At 44.4% G+C, this 16564-nt stretch overlaps 3 protein-coding genes across 8 annotated transcripts in view; 1 reads left to right on the top strand and 2 right to left on the bottom strand.

Moving 5' to 3' along the window:
• Positions 1 to 2835, top strand: part of LOC134095619 (MOB kinase activator 2-like) — a 44353-nt gene extending 41518 nt beyond the window's left edge. For all 6 annotated transcript variants that reach the window (XM_062549250.1, XM_062549249.1, XM_062549248.1 and 3 more), the window contains 2 exons: positions 178 to 302; positions 816 to 2835. In XM_062549250.1, the coding sequence (XP_062405234.1) occupies positions 178 to 302; positions 816 to 1087 (397 nt within the window). In that variant the 3' untranslated portion in view covers positions 1088 to 2835. The remainder of the gene's footprint in view (positions 1 to 177; positions 303 to 815) is intronic.
• LOC134095618 (ATP-sensitive inward rectifier potassium channel 11-like) lies at positions 2829 to 4763 on the bottom strand. The gene has a single exon (XM_062549243.1). It carries the CDS (start codon positions 4436 to 4438, stop codon positions 3302 to 3304), a length of 1137 nt encoding a protein of 378 aa, XP_062405227.1. The 5' UTR covers positions 4439 to 4763; the 3' UTR covers positions 2829 to 3301.
• Positions 4764 to 5129: 366 nt separating this feature from the next.
• The window catches only part of LOC134095452 (ATP-binding cassette sub-family C member 8-like), a 25842-nt gene continuing 14407 nt past the window's right edge, over positions 5130 to 16564 (bottom strand). The window contains exons 22-38 of the mRNA XM_062548991.1: positions 16380 to 16505; positions 15874 to 15976; positions 13314 to 13552; positions 11651 to 11817; positions 11010 to 11079; positions 10266 to 10423; positions 9878 to 9970; positions 9592 to 9694; positions 9298 to 9411; positions 9006 to 9126; positions 8583 to 8713; positions 7950 to 8028; positions 7649 to 7757; positions 7064 to 7167; positions 6341 to 6474; positions 5425 to 5487; positions 5130 to 5334 (exon numbers count right to left, since the gene is read on the bottom strand). Of these exons, the coding sequence (XP_062404975.1) occupies positions 5197 to 5334; positions 5425 to 5487; positions 6341 to 6474; positions 7064 to 7167; positions 7649 to 7757; positions 7950 to 8028; positions 8583 to 8713; positions 9006 to 9126; positions 9298 to 9411; positions 9592 to 9694; positions 9878 to 9970; positions 10266 to 10423; positions 11010 to 11079; positions 11651 to 11817; positions 13314 to 13552; positions 15874 to 15976; positions 16380 to 16505 (2052 nt within the window). The 3' untranslated portion in view covers positions 5130 to 5196. The remainder of the gene's footprint in view (positions 5335 to 5424; positions 5488 to 6340; positions 6475 to 7063; positions 7168 to 7648; positions 7758 to 7949; positions 8029 to 8582; positions 8714 to 9005; positions 9127 to 9297; positions 9412 to 9591; positions 9695 to 9877; positions 9971 to 10265; positions 10424 to 11009; positions 11080 to 11650; positions 11818 to 13313; positions 13553 to 15873; positions 15977 to 16379; positions 16506 to 16564) is intronic.

The following is a 16564-nucleotide window of genomic DNA, read 5'->3' as shown; positions in this document are numbered from 1 at the left end:
ACATTTATATTTTGGTATCGTTAGTTAAACAAGTTTTGACAGTCTACAATGTGCCCTTGTGTTTATTTATACCTTCTGTACACAAACATGTATACAGTATCTCCCCTTCACTGTAAATTGGTGTGGATAAAAATGTCTCGCGAATGACTACATGCAATGTAAATGTTTGTTTTTCAGGGTATACTACTGGTATGATGAGAAGGGGAAGAAGACCAAATGCACAGCGCCGCAGTATGTAGACTTTGTCATGAGCCTAGTACAAAAACTGGTCACAGATGAAGACATCTTCCCAACAAAATATGGTGAGTGTTGGTGCACAGTGCCACCTAGTGTGTCAATCCAGTCATGTCAATCCAGTCATGTCAATGGACATTCAGTGACGTAAGCAATGATTCAAGTCTAAAATGTATAAGTAATACGACTTATTTCATAAGTAGCAATTGCAGAGAAAATAATAAATAATGGGGTTTGAAATGTCAATACAGAGGACAACTGGAGTTCTGTATATAGCAACTGGAAATACTGTATGAATTAATTGTCTGTGTGATGATGTTGGAAACACAAGGGATTGGAGATCTCTTCCAGCCTGTTTTTTTGTATGTGGAGCACATTGGAGTTGACATTACTTGCAGGTTTTAAAAATAACCCAGGTTGTTGAAAAAATACTATTTGTTTATCTACATTTGTACATCTCTAAGGCCCTCTAGTGGCGAACTCTAGTAACATCACTTTGTGGAAAAGCACTACCAGTGTTGAACATGCAGTTTTTATTGTGAAATGTATTGATCCAAGCTATTTCATCTGCCCCCCCACAGGTAAAGAGTTCCCCAATGCCTTTGAGACGCTGATCAAGAAGATCTGCCGGTATCTCTTCCACGTGATTGCTCACATCTACTGGTCCCACTACAGGGAGACGGTGGCCATGGACCTGCACGGACACTTGAACACTCTTTACACACATTTCATCGTATTTATAAGGGAATTCAACCTGGTGGACCCCAAGGAGACCTCCATCATGGACGACTTGTCCGAGGTGCTCTGCACGCCGCTCCCCCCCCCTGCACAGAACCACGTCACCGAGAGATGAACCGGGCCCTCCGGCACACACGCCTGCCGAGCCGCAGGAGGAGGAGGACCCCCCCCCACCCACCCACCCCCCCCGGAGGAGAGGAAGGCGGAGAGCGCAGCCCTGGCCCCCGAGACTTCGCTCGTTCGCGGGCCGGGAGGGGAGGGGGACTCACGAGACCTTCCACGCTCCGACTCATATTTGCTATCTTTAGGGCCCTGCCAGCAGACGGGACTGGCCGGGGCAGCAGGGAAACGCTGTGAGCTTTTTCCACCCACTTTACCAGCCCTGACCACCTGACCACCTGGCCGCCCACACACACACACACACACCGCCCCACCACAGAGGCCCCTCCCACCTACTGACCCACCCAGCCAGGTCAACACCACACACCATCCTAGACTCTCTCTCCCACCCTTTTATTTATTCATGTTTGTGTATCTTTGTCCCCCCCCCTCCTCTCTCTCTCTCTCTCTCTCTCTCTCTCTCTCTCCCTCTCTCTCTCTCCTCTACTCTGTCTGATCTTTTCTTTCCTCTCTTTCCCTGTCTGAGGGCGTCTGTTCTACGTTTCTACCCTCCTGTTAGGGGGTGGTGGCACTGCCTCTTCTGTTGTACTGTCGTGTAATGTTAGATTGCGAGACCTGACAGTGTGGTGTTTTGGTTCTGCCATGGCGGCGTTATATATCTCCTGCACGGGTGCCAGGATGCGGGGGGGGGGGGGGGGGTGAGGGTGGCGCGATGCCAACCGCACCCATCTCTACTGACGCTCCTGACTGGAGCAACGATTCTTTCACTCTCTCTCCCCCATCCCCATGTTTTGATTTTCATTTAGGTTTTTTTTGGGACAATGGGAGTGTGTGTGTGCGTGCGTGTGTGTGTGTGAGTGCGCGTGTGTGTGCTAGAGACTTCCTTTCCTCTTTAAGGCATGTGGGCATCTCTGGGTCCCATCAGGCCCTTGTCACTCTTACGCCCGTGCCGGCGACCAATGTCCACCACACCCCACCCTCCAGTGCGCCCCCTCCCCATCTGGACAGCCCTCTGCCCAGCCTACGCTGGACCTCTGGGGGAAGGATGGAGCGCTGCGCTGCGCTGTGCTCCGAGGCTGTGGGACTTTGACCAGTGTTTGTCTGTAGGGCTGTCTCACCCAAGATGGCACGCGAGGGTGTCCCTAAACCCCACTGGAGTGTCAAGGCACAATGACAATGGCATCGGTATATGTCTGCAGATTAGAATGTTAAAAGAGAGAGGAGCCCTGGTCACAGTGGGGGTCCAAGGGAGTCGGTCAAGCCCGGAAGCCCTTCCTCTGATGCAATATCCTGTCTGGGGGGACACTGGGGATGGTGGCGCATTGTGAATGCAGGAGAATGCAAACATTCTCTCATGATTGGAGCTGAAACATGGTTTTATGTCTCGATCATGAAAAAAAAAAACAAATGTTAAATTTAAACTAATAGATAGATCTAAATCATGTCTTCACAGAACTAATTGTATGGAAGTGTAATATCCCCAAAACAGAGAGGATTGAGGTTCACCCTGCATCACTGTACAAAGTGTCACAAACTGGATTCTGGTTGGCAAGTTGGTTTGTGTTATAAAGATAAGCACCCTTTCCCCCAGTTTTATTTATTTTAAAAGTGTTTTAGTTTGACATTTGCAGGGTTCTTCAGTTCTGGCTTTCATTTTTATGTATTTTAATAATGCCTAAGTTAAAAGCAATTTAATATTTTAAGCTCTGCGAATTATAACCTAATAAAATATTTAAAAATGTTGCCAATGTGTGGTTCTTACAGTATAAGGAGGAGATTGACTCTGTGTGAACCTGTTTTCTCTGTCTGTAAAGGGAACACAGGGCCACTCCAACTGACAACTTTTTCTCAAACTTTATAATTGTAGAACACTAACTAAACATGTGTTTCCTTACAAAGGAAATCAACAGATGAAAGTTGTCAATTTATACAAAAAGAAATATTGGAAGAGAAAACAAAGAAATTAGACAAGCAATTAGAGTTGTATTCTATCAGATTTAACTCCTACATCTGTAAACATGAGCATCTCCCTGTGCATGGTTTAGGTCTACATGCACTTTATATCTTGTACCTGATAATCAGTGCAAGTACTTCCAAAAAACGTATTGGGAAAATCTTTGTCATGCAACAAATAGGCCTCCTATTGGAAGAGCCTTTAGGTTCTGCCTTGGCACAAAAACCTTTCATTCGTCGCTGATCCTGGCCCAGGTCAGTTCATAGTCTCTTGGGCAACACCTGGAGGTCGACGTCTGATAGTACCCCGATGTGTCTCCCCCCTTTTGAGACGGAGGGAAACTCCACCTTCGTCTAATGTCCTGGCACTGCAACTCGGCGTATGCACCTTCAAGGTGTTGCCAAATTTGGAGTAGTCCACGGCATAGACTCCCTCCTCTTCGCTCACAATGGAGACGAATCTGTGTCCCCAGAAAATCTCATCTGACAGATAAGACGTTCTTGCTTGTGTTGTGATACCAGTGGTTTCAACCACACCCTCTAAAAGCACAACAATCTCCAAGTCCATTTCTAACAGGTCGGATTCTGTCAAATCATACAGAGGACTGTTTTTGTCAATTACATGAGTGATTATAAGAGGGGAAACAAGGAAGATGCCATTTGCACAGTTATCTAACTCAATGTCTATTTGATTGAGAGGAACTACTTCTCCCTCTGGTGTTGTGTTCTTTTTTACGACTTGCATCTTGACAGTTGCACTTATAATCATGCTTTTTCGCAGGTCTCCAACGCGAACCATGAAGCACAGTTTATTATTCCGGAGTGCTATGACCGCATGCTTGCTGAAAATGAGCGTCTCAGCTCGCCTGTTGGCTTGAGCTGTCTTCATGAAAATACAGCCCAGCATAATTGCATTAATGACCAAACCCACTATATTCTGGATAATTAGCACTGCAATGGCAGAGATGCACTCCTCGGTAATCATGCGTCCGCCAAAACCAATAGTAACTTGCACTTCTATTGAGAAGAGAAAAGCAGAGGCAAAGGAATTAATGCTCGTGACGCACGGAATAAAATCGTCTCCTTTCTGGTCCAGGTCTCCATGTGCAAAAGCAATTAGCCACCAAATCATACCAAACAGTAACCAACTGCACAGAAATGACATGGTAAATATCAAAAGAGTATGCAACCATTTTAGGTCGACTAAAGTAGTAAAGACGTCCAGCAAAAAGCGTCCTTGTTCTCTTATATTCGTGTGAGCAACATTGCAAGACCCATTCTTGCCAACAAACCTCGCTTTCCTTTGCTTCGCTTCAAACCTTGTCTGATAGACGTCCTCTGCCAATCGAGTCAAGACAAAATCGTCCCCAATAACAGCCTGTCTTGACAACATGATCACTTAAACGAGGCAAAAACTGGTAATGCAGTTTGAGCAAGGAAGGTAGTTCTGCTTCATAAAGTTCGAGATGCGCGTCTCCAACTGTGTATAACTCTTTCACGAACTTGTTCATCCAAGTAGCAGCTGACCGAGAAGCGTATACTCATGTCCACTTAAAACTATACGCGATTCCACCACAGCACACGAGTGGATGAGTTGTAGATCCACTTCAGTATTGTTTGTCGGTACCCAGTAGTAGTCCCAGGGGAGAGACGCCTGCGAGTGTGTCGCGCCTTGGCGAGACAACGGTGAAATCTTCAGTCGGTCGGTGCAATTTACTCTACTCTGTCCAGCATGTCTTGTCACATACCAGCTGAGCTGGCACTTGATCCGAGGCAGCTGGGGTACTGAGTGACTAGAGTTCTATCCAACAGTCTTTGCTTCCTCTCTTTTAATAGAAGACGCGTGTGAAGTGAAAGTGACCACACATTATAGGTGCAGTACTTAGTTTATTTCATAGTTGTCCCAAAAACAGACTCATGACATGTCAGACCACCTGTCATTGAGTCTGGGAGTCTACTAATATACAACTTCACTATATAGGCTATAGGCTACTCTCCCTGATTGTTCAGTGTAAAGTCTATTTCCTCTGAGCATTAACAACAACTTTATTTTATAAAGACAAAATATGTTTTATTGGCAACAATATACAAATTATCAACAAATATACAAACACATGTTATCTTAAAAAAGCTCTCTTCTCAGTCAATCCATCATTTGTCAGCTCTTACAAAAGATGCAAACACACTGTCTGATTGTTCCAAAAGTACTCCTGGCTCGTCATATTCCACAATGACTCCGCGCTTCATCACAATCACCACATCAGAATTCAGTATGGTAGTGACGCGATGCTGAAAAAACACCAAGATTGCAGTTTATGCATCATGAATAGGACACTGATAACAAAATCAGTGCACATCATAGAGCAAAATGTTACTTACCGCTATGGTGACGACAGTCCTGTCGGCAAAGGCTGTCATGACAACTTTTTGCAGAATGCTTTCCTGTTGAAACAGAGATGTAGGTCTATAATTAGCTAATTGACATAAGGCTGTGCTGAAGCCCTGTCCACGGTGCTGACCTCCTACAGTTCGTCATGTTATTGTCTTACTGTAGCTGATGCATCAGTAGTAGAAGTCAGAAAGTAAGTTTTAAACAGAGAAGATGTGGTATTTCTGTATCATTCATGTCTGAATGCAATTTTGGCTGTAGTATGTTAAACTGTGCTCAGAGACAATGGTTATTTTTTTGTGATTCCATACAACCAGTTTCTTACAGATAAAGGTGTGGTTTTAATGCAGTGCCATCTGAGATCCATAAGACCACGGCCATCCAACATGGCTTTTCAGCTCTATCCCGATATTATGCACTTTAGATGATGAACTCTCCAAATACTTCACATTTGTAATGTTAAGAAGCATTACAATTACAGTACATTGTCTCATTTCATCATTTGACCATACAGGTTTACACGGCGTGATGAATACCTCCACATCTTTGCTTCTGAGAGACTCTGCCTCAACGGGATGCTCTTTTTCATACATAATCATGTTGCCAGTTACCCTAATTAGTTGTGAAACATTCCCCCTTTTGTTTTCTTTATCTTTACACAACTTTTCCAGCATTTTGTTGCCCATGCCCCAACTGTGTTTTTTTTTTTTTGCAGCTAAATATGAGTTTACGAGATTTGTAGATTATTCCATTTTGTTTTATTTGCATTTTACACAACGCCCCATCTTTTTCCTGATTTGGGGTTGTATATGGAATATTGAAGTAATGATATACAGTACAGTAGCATATTGACACCACATCGGCTGTTTATATAATATGTTCGTGTAATATCCAAATGCATCTTACCGTGGCCATGTCTATTGAAGCAGTGGCCTCGTCCATGATCAAGATGCTGCTCTTTCGCACAAATGCTCTTGCGAGACAGAACAGCTGACGCTGACCTTGGCTAAAGTTTTCTCCCCCTTCTGTTACCACCGAATCTACAACACGAGAGAAGAGGCGTTGACAAAAACTACTACACAAAAAGCACATAGCCGGTACGTGAGAAAGTGTGATGTAACTTTTTATCAAGTACAACTTTTTAAGGAGATGGTATAAGCACAGTGTGTGTTGAAGGCCAGTCATGTAGAAGAATGCCACCTTGGCAGATCAGCCAGCAGGGATGTTTTGTAACCGAATGACTCCTAGCTCCAACAAACTACTCCACACAGACTATGTAATCACTGTGGCAACTCGACTAAGGCTATTCTTTTACTATAAAATGGCCCTCAACAACAAGAGTGAATCAGCCTGTACAGTTCACCACATCGTCCTCTATGAAATTAGAACATTACTAAAGTCTCTGAAAGAGTGAGTGATTTGAAACCCACTCTGGCCTAGGGGACAACCTGTAAGATAGTAGTGTATTAAAATACTGTTGCTGCTGAAGTGCATATTTTATGTAGTTTATCTATTTGTCTTCTTCACCGTGTTACCAGATCACCAAATTAAAAACAAAAAACAATGTATGTCAATTTAATGGACAATAACGTTTTTTTTTTATCTTATTGGTCACCATGTTTGTCTTACCAAGGCCACCAGGCAGAGCCTTGACCACTGGCATGAGCTGGGCTATCTCCAGAGCCTCCCACAACGTCCTGTCTGAGGCCTTCCGCTCAGGGTCTAAATTAAACCTACGGGGCAGAGGGGAGGTGAGGATGGTTAGAGAGAGACGTGAACAAAATCAATTAGGTGACAACAGTGCAAAAATGGTGGTCAAAATGTGTGAGTAAGTCTTGATGTTTTATCCATGGGTGAGATGTTGCAAAGTATGAAGATGTAGCATTAGCATAGATTCTTTTCAGGTTATAGATTTAGGAGACAGTGGTGAAATAAAATATTTATAGATATTTATGGCTAACATAAATAGCTGGCTGAATGCTATAGACGACAGGCAGTATGTTGTGACCTTCTGGAAAATTCTCAGAGTGTTCATGTCTTTATTGACCCTGTTATGTCAGGAGAGGCCTATTCTAATCTCAGACCAGAGAGGGATTTCCTACCCTGCACAGTGATGACAGAATGGCCACGGTAGTTAATATGGCTGTTTATTGTATTTTAGGTTGGAGTCGAGCAGGGCCGCACAACAGGGATTAACGACTTCCAAATGCTCACCGAATGGTCCCGCTGAACATGAAAGGATCCTGCAGAATGATTGAAAAGCGTGACCTTAAAGTCTGGAGTGGGAGCTTAGCGATGTCGATCCCATCTACTACAATTTGTCCTGGGGAAGATATGAAAAACACCTGGATTAAAAATTCACCAACCAAACAGAAAACGTGAGACTAATTCTCCATCTCGCTGTCTCTATGTCTTTCTCTCTAATACGTTCAAACACAGATTTTTAAATTCATTTTAGTGTAAAAGCTTGAAAGTGCCTGATAGACCTGTTGGTGTCCAGTGAAGCTATACAAACCTTCAAACGTGTCCACCATTCTGAACAGAGCCAGGGAGAACGAGGACTTTCCACTGCCTGTTCTGCCACAGATCCCAACCTATGGAGACGTGTTTAGCATGTCACTTACTGCATCACACATAGCGACCCAACCCAATGTAGTTTTATGCCTTAAAGTGATGGTTTCAATCTCATTGTGAACACATTTGGTACACGGACATGTAGGGAGAATTGAGTCTTTGTCTTTATTGCCACTGCATACCCACAATGGCCGGGTTTCGTTAAGAACATTCTTACAACGCTCCTAAGAAGTTCTTAGAACTTAAGAGCTTCTTAACGATTCTGGGAAACCCGGCCAATGCCTGCTACTGCACTGTGCAACTGGTGGAGTGGCTCATGAAGTACCCCTTTTCCATCATCTTTCAACATACTGGATACCCCCTTCAGCATAATTTTCCAATGAACAGGGTTCCATGCAAATCTAATGGACTGCCCTGTACATTACATTCAAAATGTCACTGAAGGGGTACCTTGCATGTTGAAAGTGACAATAAGGTGTGAATACCAATTCTTGACATTTTTACAGTAATATCACTCCTACAATAAGGTGACCAATGAGGTTTTGCATGGTAAGGATGAACCTCTGTCTGCTACCTTCTGACCAGGTCGGATGTGAGCGTTGACATGCTTCAGGGCTGGCTTTAGTCCAATGGCATAACGCACACTCAGGTTCTCGATGTTGATCTCACCGTACTGCGGCCACTTGGCCGGTACCTGTGCTGGCGCTGTGAGAGACACACACACACACACACACACACACACAATTACCACCACCCCCAAACACACACACACACACACACACACACACACACACACACACACACACACACACACACACACACACACACACCAATCACACAAAACACAAAGGACATTCAGTGAAGTACTGTTACAAGTTTGAGAGATGGCACATTGTTTAACAGGCTCTTCAAACAGTCCACCACCACTTCACTTCCACAGCATCCTTTCTAGGGTTCATAGTCAGTATGCACAGCTACTGTAAGCTCTGTGACTCACTCATGAGTCCCTGGTTGGGCTCAGGGTCAGTCTGCAGCAGACTGTTGATCCTCTTCACACAGCCCAGCTGCACCTCCATGTCTGCCAAGTTACGCACCATCCAGTTCAGGTAATTGGACACCTACAGGTATAAACAGTGGCTCATCACATGTCGCTGGTTTATCTCAACGCTTTCACAAATGAGTACTTTCAAAATGCCTACCACAACTGAACAGATTAAACAATCATGTAGACCAGTATTATATATAATATGACACGAATTGACATGAATGACACTGAGTTAGAGACATACCATGAGTGCATAGGTCAGCGCTAGCCCAACTTGACCTGCTGAGAGCTGGCTATATAGGGAGTTATTGATGGATGCTACCGCAGCAATCAGAACAACGAAAGCCCCAATATATTCCTACACAGACAGAGGACACACAGGAGTTTCAGTGCAAAAGAAATGACTCCTCACATTTGCCAACATACTGCTGAATGATAAATGAATATTATGAAACAAAGTTGAATATCACTATTACAAAATGTCAATAAATCAGCTATTCATAAAAGACAAAACAATTAAATGACTGAGATGTATTACCATGCGAACTTCTAGCCAGCGATTGGCTGTGGTCAGGAAGAGGGAGGCGATGTTGTTTGCATCTGCATATTCCAGGAGTTTCTTCTTGAATCTTTGTTCATACCTTCAATAAATAAACATGGAGAATGACTGGTAAATAACACTTCTAGCTTCTTTATTCGATCTGTACAGTACATTTTCAAAAATATTTGATATTAGATTATTCATTCTGATGATTCTCCACACAGCTCCATCTCCTGCTGTAGCCCCCACTGCTCTGCCCAGCTGCTGTGTGTGCTAGTGTCACCTGTAGGCACGGATGGTGGTGAGTCCCTCCACAGTCTCACTGTAGTGGGAGAGCAGAGGGGTCTGGGTGCTGTCCTCCAGCTGCTGAAGATCCCTACAGACAGACAGATAGATAGACAAGGCTGATACAATGACACACATTCTTAAAGTCTGTCTGAAGAACATACTGTAGCTTTCCAATCCACAGGGGAAACTAATATAAAAGGGGGTGTGCATTCTTTTTGAGAATCATTATAGGCATACAGAATAGATGAAGTCTAATGGAATGCTATATTGCTTGATTTGATTGATTAATTCATTCATTCAATCATTGATTTGTTGATTGACTTGATTGATTGATTGATTGATTGATTGAGAAATGAATAAACTGAGACTAGAGTGGCACTGACCTGGAGGCGACCCGGAAGTACTTCTGTATGAAGTAACAGATGATGCCTAGGGGGGCGAGAGTGATGAGGAAGACCGGCGTGATGTAGGCGATGACGCCGAACGCAGACACGCAGAGCAGCGTCGAGCGGCTCAGACACTCCAGGGTGGTCGGGATGTGCTGCAACACACACATCAGAAACAACAGTCTATGGTGCCCTCACTAAAGGGGACCATACACAGAGCAGTGTTTTGGGCAATGCTGCCGAGCCATGTCACTGACCAATGATTTGCATCAACTTGTGATCAACCAATCGCAACATTACAAACATGTCATGTTACTGGCCAGAAACACAAATTTCTGGTTGACAAATATTTGTGTGTGGCAAGGCATATAATACAGTACATATGGAATATAGAGTTGAAAGCAATCCAAAGAGTCCAAGTAAGCATTCGAACCAAATCTGAAGCACGTGTCTTAAGGCAATCTTGAGATATCGTGTTCAAAAGATCGGGATGGACAGACATACAGACAATCCGAAAACATACTACAATGGCCAGCGAAGAGGCATAAGTTGCCCCACATATTTAGTGTGGAGGAGGTATGTGCCATCATACTTCTTGCTGAGTCACTGGATAAACGCTGGCTGTGCTTTAATTCTGACCATCATCATATCAGAGCATGTGTGTTTAGATTGAGCTGAATGTTCCATTCAGTGCCTGATATGTGAATGGTGGTCTACTCAGCTCCATTAAAAACTGTTTACCTGGTCAATAGTGTTGGTATCAGCGGAGAACCTGTTTAATATGTTACCCAGGGGAGTCGTCTCAAAAAGCCTGTTAAATAAACACAAACACAGAATGATTGTAGTCATGGATTTGTCAATATTCTGGTAACTCTCCACCCTCAGCCTCAGCTGGTGAAGAAAACATCACAGGACAGCGTAAACAGCTTGAACCAAATGGCCTTGACTTTGCCGAGGGAGCACAATAAATGGAGTTCATTAACTGACCAGTGGGCACAGCCTCCCAGGACACAGCCTTTGTCCACTCCATTACCCTAAAGAGCAGATGGTGGGGCTGTGAAGCCCAAAGACAACACTGCTTGCCTGTCCTCTCCTCTCCTCTCCTCTGCTCACGGAGTTGAGAGAAGGTACTGTACAAGGGAGAGCTGCACTGCTGCCATGATGCTAAATACATTACTGACTACTACACTTGAGTGCTAATCTCTCTCTTTCTCTTTCTTTCTTTCTTTCTTTCTTTCACTTTCTTACACAGATTAAAGATGTTTACCTCTGAGCTTGACCTATATGTTATCTGACCTCCCCATGGAGAGGAGACAACCACCCTCCCCTCCCCACCCCACCCCACCCACGCCCTGCCCTGCTCTGGTCATGTGCTGGCCTACCTCATGGGGGCCAGAATGATGATCTTCAGCAGGTTGCCATGCAACTCGGTGGCAGCGCGCAGCCCTGTCCACTCGACGGCCACCGAGGTGACCAGACAGAGGACGATGCCCAGACAGCAGAGGACGCAGAACACCAGCAGGTAGGGCGAGTGGGAGAACACGCACGCCTGCGGGGAACACACCTCACAGTCAGTCAAATCATCAGACTATCTTTTTTGTTTGTTTGTTTGTTTGTATGTTTGTTTTGTTTTGTTTTGTTTTGTTAGTCGGTCTAAAGGAGGACACTTTCATCAACATCCAGTACCACAAAAGAAGTATATTCTACATGGATGTGATGGGGGCAAATCAGAAGAGAAAGGTAATTTACTAAGGACTGTACAGTATATTTGACCTGGCAGTGAGATCCCATGTCTCCTAAAGGGACTCAACAGTATGTTTGATAGCACGTGTCCATGCATGAGTCAATGTACCCTCTGAGGGCAAAGATCAGCACGGGTTACCAGCAAATGGCCAAAAGCCTCCACAAGCTAAACATATTTATCACCGCTGTGCCTTTTAAAGCAGGCTGGCATACTGACAAACACTCTCCTCTCCAAACCAGAGAGGATGTTTGCCAGGGTGATTAACACGTGCAGTTAAACTGTTGATCTCCATAAAACAGTGCATCTGTTTTTCAAACCTGTGTTTGAACACTGGATTAAACGCAGCTGCCAGCGTCATCAGGAATAAACTAGGAATATATATGTGGACGTCCTATGACAGTTTATCAACATAATTTTATCCATATCAAAACAAATGTCACAACAAACATAATAAACTGCATCATCAATTACATCGTGGCATTTTAGATTTCTAACAATGGTATAGATTTGACCTAGATGAACTGATGTATTTATAGAATAACAATTCAATGAAAATAAATGCAAACATACACAAAAGATTATTTGCCAGTCGGCACAAAGCTAGTGCTGCTGGGTGATGACCCTTTAGTGAGGGTACACTGGACACAGTATGTTCTGAGAGAGGGCGAAGAGAGGAAGAAAAGAAGGAGAGCGAGAGAGAGAGAGAAAGAGAGAGAGAAAGAGAGAGGCAAGAGTAAGAGAGAGAGAGAGGGGGGAACAGCTGTGCAACAGACCCAAAGGCCTGGGGGCCACGGACAAGCATACGGAGAGGTCCAGGGACACAACCAGGAGAGCTGTGGGTGCAGTGCAGCCTGCACTAACTTCTAATAGGGCTTATTTTGGGATTGCGTGTCTATGGCAATAGCACCCTGCCATTCCTCTCCACCCCCACCCTGCTGCCCATCCCCCCACACCCCCCGCACCCTTAACGGTTGATTCCTTTGGGACCAATGACACGAGCTGGGTGGAACGGCTTGGGTAGAGAGCGGTCTGTTGCTCCGTCACGCGCCAACTGTGCTGTAGGCACTTTGCTGAAGAGATGACCGTGTGAAATGTGAGGACAACTCGTGCCTCGCAAAGTTATTTACTACTTGCCGAGACCCCCGCGCACCTGTTTCCCAGAGAGCCAGTCGGTCGTCGGCCCCAAACACCCCAAGTGGACCGTCCCGACTCACTGCGCAGCATGCTGCGACGAAATGTCAGCGAAATGTCAGAGTGTCAGTTTCTCAGCGCACTCCGCCGCACGGTCACCTATATCACACCTGCTCGGACGTGCAGTTGCCCTCGGCGGCGGCGATCTTGGCCACGATGACGCTGGACGTCCAGTGGGCCAGCCAGTAGTCGATGGCCACCATGAGCGAGTGCTTGGTCAGCTGCGAGAGCACGAAGAGCAGCAGCAGCAGCAGGCCGGACGCCCGCAGGTACGCGCTGAACGAGCGCCACGGGATGGTCTCCCGGTGACGCAGCTCCGCCGCCAGGCTGTCCTCGTCCGTCGTGGACTCTGCGGAGAACACAAGAACCCGTCACGCGAGAGAACCGACGCGACCACCGACACGTCACCACATCTCATCACACAGCGCTCTGACACCTGCATGGCTATGCCAATCACTAGCATTCTATGCCAATCATTAGCATTGACAGAGATATCAAGTTAATGACTAGAGCCTTAACACTTCATGTAGTATAACCTTCTTGTACACACAACAGCACAGAATACAGAGAACTGTAATACATATCGGGGTAAATAACAGGCAAACTAATTATTCAGATAAACTATAACCTCCATTACTTTCCCCTACTATGCCTGACTCAGCAGAACTGTGTGTTCTACAAACTACAGGTGTTCTGCTCATCCCCCATTTACAGCTGAAGATGTTTAAAGGGGTGTGTGGGAAGTGTGCATGTTGTCAGCAGAATGATACTGAATCTCAGGTGCATGCTGTGTGTTTGTGGTGAGAGTGAGGGACTAACAGCAGGGCAGGGGGCTATTCTACATTGACACTGTCTACAGCAGCATGCATTAGATTCATATTCCATGCATTTAAAGGAGGTGCTAAGGACAGTTGCAGGGAACAAAGCAGGACCTCGGTCTGTTTTCATACAAAGGGAGTTTCACAGCTTGGATTTAACACTATACTCTATAGGACAATGGCATCGTGCATTTAAATGATTGGTTTAGGAACCAAAGATGAAAGGCTGTGGATGGGATGTTTATCAGTTACTGTTTAAACGATAAAATGGATATTATGATGGTTCTTAAAAGTCTCTTTAGATGTTAATTCTATTACTGTATAACTCTACTTACTGCACTCCTCCAATGTACTATTTTCACCATATTATCAAACTATACAAGCAAATCTGTTAAATTCTTAAGTGAGTAATCATATACTACACTTGCTAATTACACTATGCTAAGAAATATAGGATAGTGGAAGTAAAATAGAAGACATCATATAAGATGCAAATGTATTAACATTAGAATACTATTCAGACTACAGACTTGGCAACATCTTGGTTTGCTGATTGATTACCATTGTTAAAATATAACTGGCCCAACTGGTTGGTTCACATTCTGCAACTGGTCTAGTTTATCTGTCTCAATTCATTACGAGTCCCAAACTTTTTGGCATTGTTATCGTTTAAACGTTAAAACATTCATCCACTGAGAGAGGTTTAGAATATTTTACGAGTACTGTAACATCCCTTAACTACCCTGGCTACATGAGGATTTATCTAGTTGATGGACCATGAGAATTAAAATAAACAAGCCTCCATTTTCACAATCAGCTACGGGAACAGGGTTAAGTCCTTCTCAAAATCTGGTGCTTTTGATGTTTTATATTGTATAATCTAATACAGCAGCAGCAACTATGTAGTGCCATCACTAGGTTGGTGCACCGGCTTCTATCAGCAGCCACAGCATCTTAAGCAGATTTAGTCTGTCAAAACCTAGCATACTACCTTGTACTTACATAAATAAAAAATGTTCAACTTATTTTGAGATTTTCTTATCTGAACTGTTAGAAGTTTAACTGTTAGCACTAAATACATATCCTCTTTGAACATTCTTTAGTCTAAACTGTATCTAGACTGATTTGAATTAAATGTAACCTATTTAAACTGTATCTAGAGTTACCTTATATTTGAATATATTAATGTATAATAATGATTGTGAAAATGTCCCTCATCCAGTTGGATGCGTATGGGGGGGAGTGCCATTTAAAAACCATGCCATTCTTTCCAGACCTTTCTGAGCAATACTATCAACACGAGGTGCTGAAGCCATCCCATATGTCCACACATGGGAAGCACACAGAGACGTAGAAAACAATAACAACAACAACAATGACAACAACAACAACAGCAACAATAAACAGGTCAACATCAGGGTTCTGCAGAAATGACACAGAAAAGACATCAACAGACTACAGCACTACAGCAAAAAGCAGCCCCGAATAACCAAAATGGGATCCAGGCAATGTGACTCAGTTTAGCAGTGCAGATTTGCTGGGCTTTGATCATGCTGCTAATTAACCGCAGTCCACTGCAACCAATCTGACCGCGGCTGCACTATCTGCCAGGGCAGTGGCGTAGGCTGTACAGTAGGCTAGTGAATTCATTCACGTTGCTTTTAATTTGCACTGCTAATGTGATTGCGCGATGTAATGACAGCCAATGCTCTATGTAATGTATAATTACATATCATTTGTAAGATTTAGCTATCTCTGACAGAGATGGTGCACTATCTAAATAACACCAAAGAAACTGACAACAAAAGCTGTAGATATCTAGTCATTCAGCTTGTAATGGAGGTGGTCCCACCTTCATCGTCTTCCTCCTCGTCTCTGGTGTGTATGTCTCTTGAGTACATGTTCCTGCGGAAGCTCTTCTTCCTCATCTCACTGGTACTCTCCTTCCCAGCCTCCTGTGACAAACAGAAAGGTTAGCGCCCCCATGCTAATGCGGCTCCATTAGTCCTCCTGTAATAATGCCAGTAATGTACAGTATTCACTAGCTCATAATACACCATCAGCTCAGGATGGCAGCGAGAGAGTTGACAAGGTTGGAGAGGGTGAAGTGTGTCCTGGCTCAGTATGGTGCGGCTTTTTCCAGGCTACCTCTGCATTATGGGACTTTTGGAACTATTGACAGCCAATCTCTTGGTCAGCAGTCAATGGGTTAATTGATTATACACTCCAGCATCCAGGAGCACATCCCACCCTCCTGTGATTCAACCATTCAGCGCAGGTTTTTTGGAACTTTTGATCATGTGACCATGTGATCACTTTGACTTCAAAGAGTGTTGCAACTCTCTCTTTCTATATGGCTCTGGGTGCGGCGCGTACCTCTCTGTACATGAGTGCTCTCCACTGCTCATACAGGTCTGGCTCTGAGTACTGGATGTCCCGCAGGGTGCCCTGGGTCTGCACTGTCCCATCCTTCATTGCAATGATCTGGATTAGGGGACAATAAGGGACAATGGTTAACAGTCAAGGGGCAAGGTATGCTTTAT

Source organism: Sardina pilchardus, chromosome 11, assembly GCF_963854185.1.
Source record: "Sardina pilchardus chromosome 11, fSarPil1.1, whole genome shotgun sequence".
In the NCBI taxonomy this organism is placed as follows: domain Eukaryota; kingdom Metazoa; phylum Chordata; class Actinopteri; order Clupeiformes; family Clupeidae; genus Sardina; species Sardina pilchardus.
This window is presented reverse-complemented; position numbering and strand designations above follow the sequence as displayed.

Excerpts from the sequence above, each read along its gene's own strand:
- LOC134095618 (XM_062549243.1), bottom strand. The coding sequence starts at position 4,438 with ATGTTGTCAAGACAGGCTGTTATTGGGGACGATTTTGTCTTGACTCGA.